Raw genomic sequence first — 17862 nt, 5'->3', positions numbered from 1 at the left:
TTTATTAAATACTTAATCACAATTACATATTATATTATGTGTGAAGAGTACACGGGAGTCAATGGGTGACATATTCACTCAAATCACCGAAATATTTTTAAAAAAAACATGATTTATGCTTATTTTATCCTAAATATAATATACAACGCAAATGATAAAACATTATAATATTATTATACCTATACTAACGTAATAACACATTAAAATATAATACAATGCAAACGCATGACAATTCATTCAAATGTAATAAGGCGAGTCACAGATAATTGCGTGGAGGTAAAATATTTCGATATTTATTATAAGCGTGAATCTGCGTAAAAATAATATAAATAATAAAAATATAATAATATAAATAAATAATAGGTAGTTACTAAGTTGGTAGGTACGTACGTAACCGATTATTATTATTTATTATTATTATAACATATTTTGTCGCTGGCTGAAAATAAATAAACATTCAAACGAGATAACCACGGATACTACCTAGCCGGTCGGCATATCGACGCTGAATAATAAACAAATTTAATTATTTTGTTTAGCTAAAAAAACAGTGTGTATTATATTTAACAATTTTTCGTTTTGGTATTACGCGTCGTTTTATTTAGTATCTCCAAAATAAACTACAACCGAAAGCGATCACGTTATGATGGAGATGATGATCATAAACCAAAAAACTGTCGAATATCCATGAAGTCGTAGGTAAGAATAATAACGAAACTATTAAATCCGGCGATATTGATCATTGTACAAATTATAGACCTATATCTCTCCGTCTCTTTCCATATCCAAAATATTTGAAAAAGGTTTAAAACAACGTTTGATTGATCTTTTGAATATACATACCTAACTCTTTTTCTACAAACCAATTTGGAAAAATGAATCAACAAAATATGCACCGTTATAAGATTCGAATTTTATTCATTCTAGTAGGTATTGACAATGACAATAATAAGGTAGGTAATTTGGTTTGTATTCAGATTTAAAAAATGATTTTCATTAAAAAATATTAAAATATTAATGTGGTATTTTTAATATTGCCATAAGAAGTGGTTATTTCATATTATTTTTCAAATAGATTGCAAGTAGTTAAAATTGAAGAAATGTAAACTTGTGAAATTCAAGTTATCGTCTTGTTATTTCTTATTTACATAAAATATTGTCTTATTAATCCTAATATTATTTGTTTTGTTGACGATACATTACAGTTTCAATTGAACGTAAAAGAAATTGCTAATGTATATAACTATAATATAATAATAAATTGATATTGTATAACTTAGTGAATCATTGTGGGCACCTATATTAATAATATAAAAGCTTGTTTACATAAACATTTTAAAGAACTGAATATTAAAAATCTAAATATATGTTTTTTAGTATAAATTAGTAGAAAATTCGATTAAAATATAACGAACATAATTTTAGATGCTTGAATAATATAAAGGTTTGTAACTGTTTTTAATTTGAAAAAGTTACTAATTTAAAATATTTAGGTATTATTTTTGATCAAAATCTCAAATGGAAAGATCATACAATATATTATGTTTGTAATTTAATTACAAAACTATTTTATAAATCCAAACTATAAACCGATTACAAACGTAAAATAATAGGTACAGTTTATAATTATATAATAATAGGCATCATTTATGCTTATTGTAATTTTTTTTATGTACAGATTGTATAAATTCTAGATTAAAAATATATAAAAAAAAAAAATATAATAATATATTCGTACAATTAAATCGATCATCAGATCTGTCTTATGTAAACCTACATTAATATTATTATGGTGCTAAATTGTGTAAATATTTTAAACTAGATTAAAGAACATTTTTTAATTTTATATAAATTCTTTTTTACTTAATGATTATTCTGTGTACCTAGTTTAGTTAGAATATTCAACAATTAGTTTAATATTTTTTATTTTATTAGGATGTTATATATTTATAAAATTTAATTGAATCGAAAAATGAATGTTTTTAATGACTTTATATGTATGTTTGTATCTTTATATTTATGATAATTTAATATTTATAATTCATTAATATATTGTTATTATTGTTTTTGATACATTATACGGCAATATTGGTGCTGAATAAAATATTATTATTTTTAATTCATCACAACCAGGTATTGTAACAACCGGGATTCGTATTCCGTGGAACAGAGCCTGGGGGGGTACCATAAACAATAGTTAACTTAACTTTAACTTGTACACTCATTAATGCTCAGCATTAGTATAGTTATTGACTATAGCTACTTATATTTTAACAATAACAAAGATAGATTTGAATTGAGTACCTACAGCTATCATAATGAATAATAACTAATGGATTATAGTAACAATTTGGACTGCCACCGGTGTTTTAAACTTGGCTAACTTTCTTACTAACTTTCGTTCTTAAAAACATAGAAGTCCCTCGTCCGGACCCAATTTGATGTTGTGGGGGAGTTTTTTCCCCCCTGACGGGACCCACCTCGCCGTGGTGGGGGGGCTCACGGGCCAATCACTGGTCCGTGCCAAGAGGTTCCACCCTAGAGCCAGTCATGACCTTGATTGGTTGGGGCTGGCAGGTCCGGTCCACCTGCATACACTTGCAAACGGATCCCTGCCAGCAGGTAAAATGGACGGAAGGAAAACCGCAAACCACAATATGAATAGCAAATGTAAAAATATTGTTACAGCTCCAGGGGGGTCGGACCACCAGGAGTCGTTGGTAGCAGGTGGATCTGGTGTAAATATCAGGTTCAACAGAGCGGGCTTGCTACTTTCGTTACCAGTCAACCGCGACAAATCGGATAAAGGGGTGTCCAGCATGGCCCCGGATTCTGACAAACATGCTACTGCTGAGACAGACGTGCCTCCGGGTACGCAACCAAGGGATATGTTATATTTTATACAGCATAGAGTATGAGAAAAATTATGCCTGAAAGTCGAGGACACTATATTAATAAAAATCAATCTGGACTTATTTAAGGCCCATGATACCGGTGAGAACGTAGCTGTGGCTACCAATCTGACCTTAACTGACCACAAGCGAAAGCGATCATCTTATGAAGATGATGACCATAATAGAAAATTGTCTCGAACCTCAAGAGCAGCACTTGATATCCACCATGTCATTGGTAAGAACCTATTTTAGAGGCTAACCAAAGCGATGATTGTATTAATTTTACAATGGTGTATGCAATGTTGAGAATAGATAAAAAAAACAATATTTAATATAGATAAGATACAAATAACTATATATATTAATAAAGATTTCAGATAGAACAATTTTAGTAAAAAATAATGAATATTATAATATTCCCTGCAGTAATTTTCTAAAGCATCAGGGAAAAAAAAATTTAAAAAAAAGAGAATGTTTACGCAAAATAACTCTAAAAAAAATTCTCATAGCATTACATTATAGATACATTATATCACTTTACATTTATATTAACATTTTGTATACACCATATAATTTTCAAAATATGTAGGCTCGCTTCAAGTTCTGTATAGATATATTGAATTTTCAATTTGTTTAGTTTTTTTTTTCTATAAATGAAAATAAAATTTTTTTCGTTTGGTCAAAAATATAACACAAGGTTCATATAATAGCAGTAAAGAAGTACTTGTAGATATAATCAGTTTTCCCAAAGATGATCTTAGATCTATAATCGGCGAAATAAAAAAACGTATACCAAGATAAGAAAATATCGATTACGACCATTGACCATTGACATTATTTAAATAAAAACGAAGAAAAGTATTTATGTTGTTTTAGTTAATTAAACCTTCGAAAAAAATTATTTTGCTAATTTTTTTATGCATAATTTTTATCTTTATTGCACATTTCAACATTTCAGTGCATATAATTATACATATTTAAGATTTTTTAGTGTTTATTTGGTTGGTTTTTAATGTTTATAAATCCGCACTCTAGTTTAAACTTATTTTGTTTTAATTAAAAATATTATTCGCGAGTACTTGAAACTTTTTGAGTATACCTATTATTAAATTGTACACACACGATAACATTTTAAAATGCAAATATTCACTAAAAATTAATTTTACTTACTGTATTACCACTAAAATGTCTAATAATTAAATAAATTACATTCAGCACAATAAAATCATTAAATATACTTAGTAATTGATATATCATACATAGGCAATAAATTTTGTTAATTCTACTAAAATCAAAACAGCCCTTCTTTCCCTGTGTAATAACTGCATTGTCAATATCATATCTAGACATTATGCCGAGCGATAATGTGTCAAATAGTAATGACAAGACAAATATTGTTCAAACTGAAGCACATTTAGTATCTAGTGTAATACGTCACCGTCGTCCCAATAGCACATCATCGATTGAAACACCGATCTTAAAACATGCTCCCGGAAGGAAAGCACGATTGCCTAAAGTAGACTCAAATAAAATTAAAACAACCTCCCTCTCACTCTATAGAGCCGGTGAAAAAAGAAAGAGTCTACCACCTGAGGATATCGACAAAAAGTTTAAAAAAGTAACAAAGGACAATTATTATTTCATTCGGTATTTATTAATATATTATTATTTTCACAGGGAAAGTTTGGGAAACCATGTATCAAAGGATCGATGTACGCACGCGATGTCACGGAAGACAGTAATGTCACCTCGACTCTTTACGTAAAAAAGGTAATAAATATCAATTATTATAATTTCAGTATTTATTAATATATCGTAATTTTTACAGGGAAAATATGGAAAACCACCCATTAAAGGAACGATGTATGTAATACCCGATTTCAAGGAAGACCGTATGGTCCCCTGTTCACTACCTAGAGCTGCAGGGATAAAAAAGAAAAGGGTACAGACTGATGCTAGCGACAGAACATTTAAAAAAGTAATAAAGATAAATTATTATTTCTTTCAGTAGGTATTTATTAATATATTTTTATTTTAATAGGCAAAGCATGAAAAACTTTCCATTGTGGGTTCAACGTATCAACGTGATGTCGCGAAAGACGGTAATGTCTCTCTTACTTCTCGCCCCATCCCCCCTCCCCAACACATCGCCCAATTAGAGGTAGTGTACGGTGGGCCGGTGGGACACTGCTATCTCCAAGGTGAAATCAAAATGATTTAAGCAAAGTGCTGCACTTATAATGCACTAAGTGTGAACGGGATATGATCTGGTGTGTTTAATTTTGATCCATTGCATGTTGTATGTTTATATTTATGTTCTTTTGAGTATATTAATCAAACGTAGTACCTATGTATAGATACCAAGTACCCATAGTTCTCAGAGAGCAGATAACGAATGGAAAATTAAAAAAATAAATAAATACCAATTTCGAAGCTATTATGACTAGTGAATGATATTTACGTCACATTTTTATGATTTAAATAATTTAAAAGCCATATATTTAGCGATGACATATATTTAGGTATATCATAAAGGTGTCATAGGTATATATAGGTGTCTATTTATGCTGTACTTAAATTTTTTGGCTTACTAACCAGTCTTAGTAATAAATATTAAATACAATTTTCAGTTCTGGAAAATATGATCCGACCCGTGGCATCTGGAGTTGTAAACGATGATATCAATATATGTAAGCGGAAAAGAACACTGGAAAAGAATGTAAAATTTAAATTATTTATTTTATTTTAATATAACATGACGTCTTATATTTCAATAATTGTCATTGTAGAGTACAATTCAAACTCCAGTACGATGTCCGAGTGTAATACAATTGGGAAAATTTGAAGTGGAGACTTGTTATTCATGTCCATTTCCACAGGAAGAGAATTCTCCGAGATTAATATTTTGTGAATTTTGTTTAAAATACACTAAATGTCAATCGATCTTGGAAAGACATATGCGGCACTGTAATTGGAGAACACCACCAGGCACAGAAATCTACCTAAGTGGAGATTTAAGCGTTTTTGAAGTAAATTAATTTTATTAAACAATTCATGAGATGTAAACTATATAGTTGTTTATTTTTTTTCAAACAGGTTGACGGAAAAGTAGATAAAACGTATTGCGAAACACTATGTCGATTGGGAAAATTATTTTTGGACCTAAAAACTCTGGACTTTGGCGTTGAACCATTCTTATTTTACATTGTGACGAAAAACGACGGTTTTGTAAGTATACCTATATAAATACGTTTAAATAAGTCCATCCAGCTTTAAATTTTTATATAAGCCAATAATCTAAATTTATTAGTAGTAGTTTCCACTTTTGTCTATACCGTCGCATTTTTAGTGTTTTTATAGTTGTCTACCATAATTATATTGTAATAATGTTCAATTAAACATGTTAAGGGCTGTCATTTGGTTGGTTATTTTTCAAAACTCAAACAAAATGAAGACAATTTTAATGTAGCTTGTATCGTAATCATGCCACAGTACCGAAGACAAGGGTATGGACGAATTCTCATCGAATTCAGTAAGTGAAAACTATATTAACCTAGGCGTTTTAGCATATATCATGTCTAGTCTATCCTTTCAGGTTATCTTCTATCTAGAATTGAAAATCAACCAGGTACGCCAGAAAAACCGCTTTCCGGTTTGGGTAAAATTTCATACGATGCGTATTGGAAAGGTGTCATTCTACAATATTTACATCACCACAGAGGCATTGACAACATCTGCATCAATGATATTAGCAGTGAAACTGGTAATTTAAAAACATTTAATTTGAAACTTTTTAATAAGAATTTTGTGAGACAATCATAACATTAATAATAATTTTATTTTAGGTTTAATGAAACAAGATATTATAGACACTTTCCAATCTCTGCACATGGTTGTGGAAATCTATAAAGAAATTACAATATGTGTAGACTGGAATATTGTAGATTCTCACATAAAGAAGAAAATTGAATTAAAACAAGTTCACATTGCACCAGATAGGTTGAGGTGGACACCATCAAATTTACCGGATGACCAAGTTAGTTTTCCTGATAAAAAAAAAACAGTTTTAAATTATTATAATATTTTTTTTTTAGAAAAACCGAAATTTTGAAGAACCTTTTTTCATCAAGTGCATTCCAAGTGGCTAACCCTAGTGGCATGTACCTACCTGGATTACACGCGGCTCACGAACCCCTATCATTCCCGAGTCCCCGCACTTGTACGTTATGCAGAACCGGCTTCTACTGGTGTTCGCCTGCTCGGTGCTGGTCTCGGCGCTGCCGTCCACCGTGCTGGCTGCCCGAGTGGACCGTGACTGATTGTGTCGTTCGCTTCGTGCCTTGTGTTCGATATGGCCGTATTCGAGTACTTCTACGTGGACAGGTGCACCGCCGAATTTACTATGATTTCACCAGCTAATGGCCAAGTTAGTTTTTCCTGATAACGAATTAAAAAAACGATTTTAAATTATTATAATATTTTTTTTTAGGATATTAACATTTTGAAGAACCTCTGAAGTGTATTCCACGGACAGTGGGTGGCTAACCCTAGTGTACGTGTGCGCGGCCGGCATGTACCTGGGTACACCCGGCTTACGCGGCCAACATTATCTCGCTCACCGTCACGATGTTCCTGGCCTTCAAGATTTACACTTTGCTGGCCGACGACGGTGGCATGTACCGCAACTATCTGGTATCGTCGCTGTTCTGCCTCACGTCCATAGTCATCTGCTTCCTGTGGCTTTCCGAGATCAAGGACAAGACGTTTGCCGCCATACAGGACCAGCTCAAGAAGGTGGACGATTTGGTCTGAACGAAGGCACGTGATCGAGTTCAACTGCTGCTGGTGGAGGTGGATGTGGGTGCATGACGATGACCAGTCGGTTTGTACGAGTACGATTCGAGCACCCGCACGATAATTTTACGACTTTGGACTTGCGTCGGATGTGTAGAATTTACAGACAAAGTATTCCAGTTTTCAAAAAAGTTAACATAGATTGTAAACTATTATTTTTCTTTAATACTATATCATCGTTTATAGTTGCTCATATTTTACACGAGTATATGCTGTATATTTTTTAAATAACGATAAAAAATTATGTAAATATACCAGCTATATGGACACTTATTAATTGTAAATAATATGATGTATATCAATCAATTTTTTCTTTATTTTAAATATTGAATGTACATGCCATTTGATATACATCCAAGCCTATTTGTTCTATTATAATTTAAAGTAAAAACTTTTTATGTATGTCATTTATTTTTTACTAATTCATAAAATCGTAATATTTTAAGTAATTCATTGTCTTTTTATTTATTAATTACAATTTGCTATCTATACATATTTTGCTGAGAGGTATTATTTTTTCCTCGAGTAAGAGTATACTGTGATCTCAGATATTGTATATGATCTAAGACTGTAATTAAGTTTTATTCGAATGGAAAATTACTATTCTGATAAAAGTAAGATTATTATATTTTTTTCAAAAAAAAAGTACGCTGATGTCTGTTGATTGGTGATTAATAAAAACCCCATTCCGGCTTGGGTAAAATTACATACAATGCATATTGGAAAGGTGTTATTATAGAATATTTAGATAAACACAGAAGCATTGACAACATATGCATCAATGATGTTAGCAGTGAAACTGGTTATTTAAAAATATTTAATTGGAAACTTTTTACAGCGACGGGTGTCAATTTTCTTCAGACCGTCACGGTGTCTTCCACCAAGGCAGATACCTACGGCAGATACCTACGGGTACCCACTTGAAAATTCTGCCGAACACAAAAACGTGTTCCTCTGACCGTTCCCGTCCGTACCAAAAACCTTACAGTACCATCCTACAGCTAATGGCCTCAGTTAAAATTATAAAAATAATAATAATTATTACTTTTTGAATAATATGTTTGAACATTGTAATGAATAATATTTTGAATGACTTTGTTTTTATTTTTTTCTGATTCGATCATTTTTGTATTTTGTTACATTATTTGTATATTATATTATTAAATTTCTTTTTTCGTTATGCTTATGTACTTCTAATAATGCGTCAAATGTAATTTTTTTAAATTTATTATTGGTTTGATTAAGTTATATGTATATTATACGAAATTTTTCTCTATTTCGTTTTATAATTTTTATACTGCTTTGATGTAAATTTCATAATAGTATAATATTTTTTTATATTTTCAACTTTTATTTACCTTTTTTTGTAAAAATATATTATGTTTAACTGATTTTTTTTTTGTAATTTTATCACGCATTTGATAATATATTTTTATATGTTCAGTGTTCATATTATACCTAAAACTCATGTATAACAATTATTTTTGTTGGAATCTTTCAAATTTTTTTATTATTAATTAGATTTATTAACTTATCGAATTTTTCTTATATTGTTAAATAATTATACAACCAGGGCCGACTATACATAGTGGTCTGAAACGTAAATTTACACAACAAAATGTTAAATTTAAGGGTTTTGCCCCAAGCAATATAATATTATCAGTATTTTGAAAATGCCGCCCTCTTACTAAATTGCTGCTTAAGTTAGCTCTAGGCGTGTGCTTATGTCGCCTACCCCTTGAACCGGGCCTGTATATAACTATAATACATTTAAACTATACTTTTTCTTGTTGTTATGTCATTATTATGTAACAACTGTTGCAATATATTATTGTATTTTACGTTCATTTAGTATTATAATATTAATATTTATTCATACCTATATTATGTTGTCTGAACATTATTGTGTATTTGACATTCAAAATACCTACCTATATATATTTTTTAAACGTCTACATAGTGGTCAAATCATAATAACTACATATAGGTACCTGCTATTACGAATAATGACGACGACGACTCTGGTGACAGCAGCTCTTCAGAGCGTGTTTGTATATAATAGCTATAATGTACACTACATATTATACCTATAGTATAAGACATAATAGTGTATAACATTACGAATTTTACACTATTTTATGATAATATTATTATGTTGGTTTCGTATTGATACATTTTTCGATATTTTATATTCGATTAGATAATCTCGGATGACTCTGCATGCCAGATATCGATTGAAAAACTAATTCGACCATCATATACTGCAGTCAGGTAAGCAGGATTACTACATAATTGAACCACCTGACGACGACGAAGACGTACCTACACTCGAGTATATAATATGACTCCAAGGAGATGATTCATAACGGGTGGTACCTATTCAATTTTCAATGTAATTTTTCATGCCAAGTGTCACATTATGTATGAATAAATAATTGGTATTTAATGACTAGTCCATCATGGATCGACTCACGTTTCAGAATTATTTCACTAGCTGGACCGATCATGTCTGACTAAACAAAAACACGTATAGCGAGTTCCGTTCTCCAGGTAATACCAACTAATTAACATTAATTTTTGATTTTTAATAATAAAATTGTATATTTAATTTGTTTTAGTTTTTTTTTTGTGAAATTACCTGGACGGCACTCGATGAGTTTTGACTGGAACCTCCAGCAGTGGGTATTGTACGATCGGATCTTTTTCTAGTTCATATAATGTGTCCATATATGTTTATCCCCTGCAAAAACTGCTTCTTTGCTATTCAGAGTTCAGATCATAACTTTTAATAAATATGCTAACGGTTCGTATCACAATCACCTCCAACAGTGGGTGGCTAATACTAGTTTTTAAGTGCCGGTCGCCGGAACTGAGACATAGACTGACTGAAGTGAGTGGTGCTGAAACGTGGAATCGTGTCAAAACCCAAAGTGACAGTCACAATAGCGAAACTAAAATATCAAAGATGTTTAGTTTTTTTAACTGTATTTTACAACAATTTTCTGTTTATAAATTAAAAGTATGTAATAATAATCATAGATACCTACTAATTCCATTTGCAAATTGAATTTATATTATGCAATTAAAATCCTTTTATGTATTATTTATTTTGAATAAGTTCACCATATCTTATATTTATTTAGCTGTGTCAAGTAGAATACATTTAATGCTTAAAGTTTTTGAGTGATATCATTTGCAAATGCGTAAATTTGTTAAAATGTCTTATCTGTGTATAACTTTATAAAAACCAAGATGAATTGATACACCTTGATAAAAACATATGATTTATCATAGTATTATACCCTATAATAACATAGATAATAGATACTTATATCATTCTCTATATCCATGTACCTATGATCATTATATCTAAATAATCTATGGGAAACGACAATGGTTGTAGATAAAATTATCGATTCCAATAATTTCTTTCTTGATGTGTTACCATACGTAAATACAAATGTCGTAATAGTGTAATACATTATGTATAGATACTTGTACATTTTATTCCTTTGGGTTGGTTTTATAAGTCAGTACTTCCAGTGGGGAGCGGAAATATTTAGTGATTTGGGAGTAAAGCAAAAGGAAAAAATTAAAATTGTAAAAAATGTAAGTCATATGTACCTACCAGCTACGCATACAGAAATGTTATTTAATAAGCTAATTTAGTCAAAATACATTTTTATAGTTCATGTAAATAAATCTATAACAGTATATAACGTATCCTTCATCCGATATGCTTATATTGTATATTTTTATCCCTAAAGTCTAAAGTATAATATTAACGTTGTTGTGAAACCCTGTCTGTATGCTATACGTAGTATGTAATAGTATAATATAGAATCGTGTGTAAGCATATTAATATGTGAACAGGCAGAGTCACACGGTCTAAGGGAATTCGCTGTGTGGACAGTTTTGAGCCCGAGCGAGTCCCTACCGTGTCTCGCTGTCTGTATAGGAGTTAGTGTAGTACTGTCAGACCATCGAGCCGAACCTCTGTTAATCCTTTAAGTCTAATAATTTAAATCTAAATATTCTGTACAACTAAATTTCTTTTAAAATTGATTATATTAATAAAGTATTAATGATAACTCATACACCACGTATTTCTTTATTAACGAACAAACTCGGTTTTGGAGACGTCCATAACAACGTAATAAAAAAGAATATATTTAAATTTTAATTTATAACATGTTCTTGTAATGATTAGACCGTATTTCTGCAGATGAAAATAGTTTGGTTTTTGAGATTCCAAATCTAATTGATCATCCCTATAATATTATTCATTATTAATCATATAATATTATATAGGTAGGATATTATTTAAAATTGTTATGCAAATGTCGAGAATATAATATATCTGGAGCTAAAATTTATTTTAATTGAAATAATTTTAATGTTTTTAATACCTACCTAATTAAAATGGTTCTACTTCTACAAGTCGCAATTGTATAGAATATTTATACCTACTTATTTTTTTAGTTGAGTAAAAATATTCTAAAATATTTAACGCTGCTCGTAAACCGTAGTATTTACGATGAGTATAATATCTCCACTAAGTGTTTATAATTACATGATGTCATTGACATTGCAACTTGCAATTAAATATATTATACATATTAGATGATATATATATATAAGTCGAGTTGTGTGGCGTGCGTCCGGCCGACGCGCGCGTGTACCTCGCGTGCTCGCGCTCGCCGGCCGAGCGTTCGCGACATATGTGGATGGCCTCGCGGGGGCTGTCGGGAGTAGCGCCTTAGTAGAAGGGGAGGAATTTGCCTGGGTCGAATCCAGCGCTCGCCGACGCGGATCAGCGAGACCCAACGTTCTACCTCGTACGAGAGTAGCCGGCGGGGGACCGTCAGCCTGGCGCCAGGGCGCCCTGAACCGAACCTGTCGGAGGGATGTGACCGCGTCACAAAGGCGTGAAGTAGCCGCCCTCGAGAAATATGGCTAAAGGTGTAACAACCCCCGAGGGATTGGTCTTATACTCCCCGTCACACAGTGGTTTACAATATATATATAAGTGCATGGGGCATAGGTTTGTACAAATAGGTGATAGGTAAGTTGTAAAATGACGAGCATTAATAATATAATTTACAAATATTATATTAATTGGTATTTTGGTACTTACCAATATAATATAATATTAAATTTGGTATCTCTGTTATATCAACTTCATAAAAATATCGTTTGGTAATAAACATTTAACGTTTAATTAGGTATAGGTACCTCTTCAGAATGCGATATTTTATGTCCTTAGAGATGTAAAATGTACGCACGTTTTTTTATGGTCATATTACTATGGTAGTTACTAGTTACTGCCCGTCAATGTGTTAAGGACGATATGCGAGTTGTTCTGTCCAATATTTTCCCAGATTTAAAGCCAATATTGCAATCAAAACAACAGCAAAATAATATGTCACATTGAAACTTGTATACATAAATAATTATAAACTATGAAACAAGGTGATTATTACTATTTCATAATTATTTAATAATGTATTATTGCATTAACTCTCAATAATATCATTAAAAATAATTAGGATCTTTTCGTTTTACGTTTACCATTTTCTAGTTTACGGGACACCCCGTAAAGTTTGGGCGGACGTCAGTGATGCCCTCGTTGCCACTCGCTCGCTGCGCTGCGTTCGGACAATAAAAATCGAAAATATCCCTCGACTTGCTATGCAACACCACCTCAAGTTGGTCAAAAGGTAACTGCCGTATATAGGCTCTTAATAACGACCTTAATTTTATATGTCTAACGGAAAAGATCCAATGATAAAAATAAAATGTATACATATATTTTTTTTTTTATTGGTTGTTGAGGGGGGGGGGGGGGTGGTCCATGATCATACTTTATTCTTTATTCTACAAAGGGGTCCATGACTCAGAAAACCTATGACTTACAGCTTTCTTATAAGTGCCCATCAAACAATGACTGAATTCATTTGACCTTGCATCCGGTGTAGGGGAACGTGAGGATGTTGAAACTCATTAACAGTTTTAAAATACCTGCAGTATTAAGCAATATTAGATTCTGAGCGAAGTGATGAATGTATTGATTTTACAATGATGTGTGTTTTTTTTATTTTTTTTGTACATCAAATTTTGACTGAATGTTTATATTAGAATTTTCTATACACCATAACATTTTCCAAATATTTTGAGCTGTTTACGGACATTTTCAGTTTCAATTTTTTTAAGTTTTTTTTTCTATAAATTTCAATAAAATTTTATTTGTTTGTTAAAAAAGCTTGAAAATGTAATAGAAGGCTCCTAGGTTATTGTTTCAAAGCCAGATGAAAATTATTAAAAATCCTTTGTTACAGTTTTTATTTATAAGCATTTAAAGTTCAAATTTTGACAAAATACGGAAAAATCACGAAAATTAGCAAATTATTTTGAGTTGAGAATTCATAAAAATTTTTTTTTTAAATCTAAGATTTGAAAATGTAATATAAGATTAATCATAAGTTTGTCTACCTTTATCAAAAAAAAAAAATGTCTACAAGCAAACCCTTTATAGGGTAGAGGGAAATTATTTCCCACCTTAGAAAAAAAAATCCTGTAGCTTGTGATCGTAGGGAAATAATTTCCCACTTATATCAAACGAATGTTCATCATTTTCTGTTTTTATTATTATATAGGTATTTTTACCCTAGCGCACTCTAGTAATGAGTTATTGAAATAAAACGTTCCAGGTGGGAAATAATTTCCCACTGCACACTCACGGTATCTGATTATTCCGAGAGTTATTTATAATTTTGTTTCAATTGAAATTTATTGTTGATGAAATCGTTTAATTTATCTGTTATCAGTATGATTAAATAGCTTAGTTTTTGTTCTTTATTTTAGTGTGATAATGAAATATCATATCATACTTCAAGTACTATTATTATTAATTGTTCGTGACACATTTTTCATATCAATTTTTTTTTACTCAAACTAAAACGACTAGAACAGAAGATTGATTGCTGTTAGGAACTCAAAGTATGTATCAATTTAACAAATAAGTCTTAAGGAATCAATATATATACACAGTAAGTGTATTGCATACACCACAAACTTAATATTTTCACTTTATTGTGAATTTTTAATGAATAATTAATTTAATTTTTACATTAATTGCAGATGGCTTATAAACTTAAGGATGATGATATATTATATGAGTTATTTAATATAACAGATGAAATGGCAATAGATTCAGACATTGGTGGAGATTCTGATGCTGATGATTTTACACCAATTAGTCGACAAAAAACATCCTTAGGTAGTAATATATAGAATTTTCAATATCAAATTGTGAACCTTTGAACCACATATTGCAACTAAAATTGTTACATAATATAGACGCTGTTTTAGATGTAATACCAAAAAACATGACAAAAGATCCAATGTAATGTGTGCAACTTGCAACAAAGTTTTATGCAAAGATTGTTTTGCTGAATACCATAAAACTTAGCACATTCTATTGATTTTATTGCCCGATTAGGTACTACAGTTGATATTGTTTCTTTTTTAGAAAGTTAATTTTATTTTGAAAAGTTGATTTTATTTATTTTTTATTATAATTTTATATAATGTGGTCTGAAATGTGTGAATCAAGATAATTCTACAAAGGTTTTTATTTATGTTTTGTTTTTTCTATTGTTATAATGAAGTATAAGGTTTACTATAATCTCATGAGAATTTATTTTAATTTATTTTATCAGTTGAGAAGATTTGTATCTTCAGGTGTCATAAATCCTAAAATACAATTAAATACCTATTTATCATGTCATATATACATTTGTTTGCATAAAAATAGTTAAAATTAAAAAAAATTGTAGTATGGTGTTAAGTGGGAAATTATTTCCCTCTGCCCATGGTCCATAACTAGGACACTAAGTGCTCAATGGGAAATTATTCCCCACCCTTTTTTTACCAATGCAAATAAAGTTACAATTTTTTTTACATTTTTTACAGTAACTTACATCTGTTAAGAAGTAAATTTGAAAATTTGGTAGAAATCGTACGATATTTTTTTCTGTGCCCTATAAAGGGTTAAATTAAATTTTTATGAGCGTCTGAAATTCATATTTTTACAACATTTGATATTCACTTGATATCTCGTGTAACGATTTTCTTATTTTGTTGTAATTAAAAAACGAATGACTGTAGATACTTGAAAATTTCACTGAATGTTTGTATTAGCATTTTCTATACACGATAAAAATTAAAAAATAATTTGACTCTTTTTGAGCTGTTTACGGACATTGTTAGTTTTCAATTTTTTTAGTTTTTTTTTCTATAAATATTAATAAAATTTTATTTGACGGGTAAAAAAGCGTGAAATTGTAATATAAGGCTCCAAGTATATTATTTGCAAAATCAGATGAAAAATATTAAAAATCCATACTTCAACACATTTTTTTTTTAAGCATTTAAAGTTCAAATTTTGACAAAATTTATCAAATTAATAATTTAATAATTATTTTGTAGTTCAAAATTTATAAAATGTTCAACTTTTATAGCTAAGGATTGAAAATTTAAACCAAGGCTTTGATATTATATGATTGAATTCAAATTTAACAATATCCATGACAGTGACCCACTTGTAACCTACTGTAAAGCAGAGCGACATCCACTTACCCACCTTTTTCCTTTTTAAATCTAAGATTTGAAAATGTAATACAAGATTCCTAATAAGTTATATTTGATGATGCAAATGATTCAATGATTCAATACAAATTGATATATTAATGAATATGATTTAAATGCTCCCCTCGAAGACCGCCGATAAGACCATTATGTGATATCCATATCTTTATTATCTATGCATTCTAAAGACTACGCAGAAAAACCTGTGCGTGCATTATTATAAATACTAATAATTAGTAATATATATGAGCTAATAATCTATATAGGCATATAGCCATAAGGTCATGATTGAGGAACAGCTTTTGGAATTTTGGAATGAAAAAAAAAAATAATAACTAGTTGGTTTATTTTTTAACGAGTTAGATTAGACTATTTTACACATTAAATTTTACTAGTTAATAGTTACAAAGTTAAAATGATTCAAAACTAACTAGTTAGTGCCCAGCTTTGTAAGTACCCAACCATTTCGAATACATTAATAGTACAACAATCTTTACCCTAGACGGCTAGACCCGCCCAAGCTTTTATAACGTATGCAGTGTAGAAATTCATAACAATAACAACAAGAACAAGAACAATAATCAACTACTATATTATTTTGTTTATCGTATCTATTGTTACGATTGTTACGGTTTTGTTGTGGTTCAGTCGTGGGGTGGCCCGAAATATCGGTATTGTCCGAGTTGCGGTCGCAATAGACGAATTGCGGTCTTAATAATATTGAAGGTAAAATTAACGTCTTAATTGCGGTCAGTATCCGGTTATCGATTATCCGATGAGCTCTTATCCAATTTTCAATAATATACGATGTTGCCAAAATTTTGTAATTTATTATTTTCAAGGTCCATCTCAATGCCCCCCCACTTTCGAAATTTGAACTTCTGACCACTCCAAACGTTTGTGCATCGTTTGTGCAGAAATGTGCACCAAGTCCAATCGTTTGTGCATAAAAACTGAAAGCTCTATCCCTAAAACAAAATGGGGGGCCATTGAAACGGTAGCCCCTCCCCCACATTGAATATTTGGATTTTTGAATGTGCCAAACGTTTCTGCATCGTTTGTGCAGAAATGTGCACCAGATCCCGACGTTTGTGCACAAAAACTCCCAGCGCTATCCAAAAAAACAAAGTGAGGGGTATTAACACGAGGGTCCCCCTTTTTTGAAATTTTAATTTAAATTTTATAGCGCAATAAATGAATATTGTATTTTACCACATAAATTATAGTACTTTTATAATAATAATTAAAGCAATTCGTGCAAAAATTATTACCTAACCAATCCAAAATATCAAAAATGTACTACGTTAATATTCAAGTTTTCACTTTTGCCAGCAACCCGTCGTCTTTTTACAAAATTTTATTTTGATTAGGTTAAGGTAAACGTAAGCAATTTATTAAAAATTTAAATCTAACTAGGTATTATAATAAGACAAATTAGTCATAATATTCTATTTATTTGTAATGT

At 30.5% G+C, this 17862-nt stretch overlaps 3 protein-coding genes and 1 long non-coding RNA gene across 4 annotated transcripts in view; all 4 read left to right on the top strand.

Annotated features, from left to right (window-relative positions):
• LOC132946686 (uncharacterized) overlaps nucleotides 1–17862 on the top strand; it is a 327529-nt gene that overhangs the window by 6475 nt on the left and 303192 nt on the right. The window lies entirely within an intron of this gene.
• On the top strand, nucleotides 2628–4516 carry LOC132946565 (uncharacterized). Its single transcript, XM_061016613.1, has 3 exons — nucleotides 2628–2912; nucleotides 2982–3129; nucleotides 4455–4516. The coding sequence occupies exons 1-3, from the start codon at nucleotides 2628–2630 to the stop codon at nucleotides 4514–4516; spliced, it is 495 nt and encodes a 164-aa protein (XP_060872596.1).
• LOC132946563 (uncharacterized) lies at nucleotides 4605–5115 on the top strand. Its single transcript, XM_061016612.1, has 3 exons — nucleotides 4605–4664; nucleotides 4723–4872; nucleotides 4936–5115. Exons 1-3 carry the CDS (start codon nucleotides 4605–4607, stop codon nucleotides 5113–5115), a joined length of 390 nt encoding a protein of 129 aa, XP_060872595.1.
• LOC132946562 (histone acetyltransferase KAT7-like) lies at nucleotides 5334–7042 on the top strand. The gene is made up of 8 exons (XM_061016611.1): nucleotides 5334–5340; nucleotides 5525–5613; nucleotides 5684–5923; nucleotides 5991–6122; nucleotides 6303–6426; nucleotides 6490–6657; nucleotides 6740–6930; nucleotides 6989–7042. The coding sequence occupies exons 1-8, from the start codon at nucleotides 5334–5336 to the stop codon at nucleotides 7040–7042; spliced, it is 1005 nt and encodes a 334-aa protein (XP_060872594.1).

This window comes from Metopolophium dirhodum, chromosome 6, assembly GCF_019925205.1.
Source record: "Metopolophium dirhodum isolate CAU chromosome 6, ASM1992520v1, whole genome shotgun sequence".
NCBI classification, from domain to species: Eukaryota; Metazoa; Arthropoda; class Insecta; order Hemiptera; family Aphididae; genus Metopolophium; species Metopolophium dirhodum.
The sequence above is the reverse complement of the archived record's forward strand: the minus strand, read 5'-3'. Positions and strand labels throughout refer to the sequence as shown.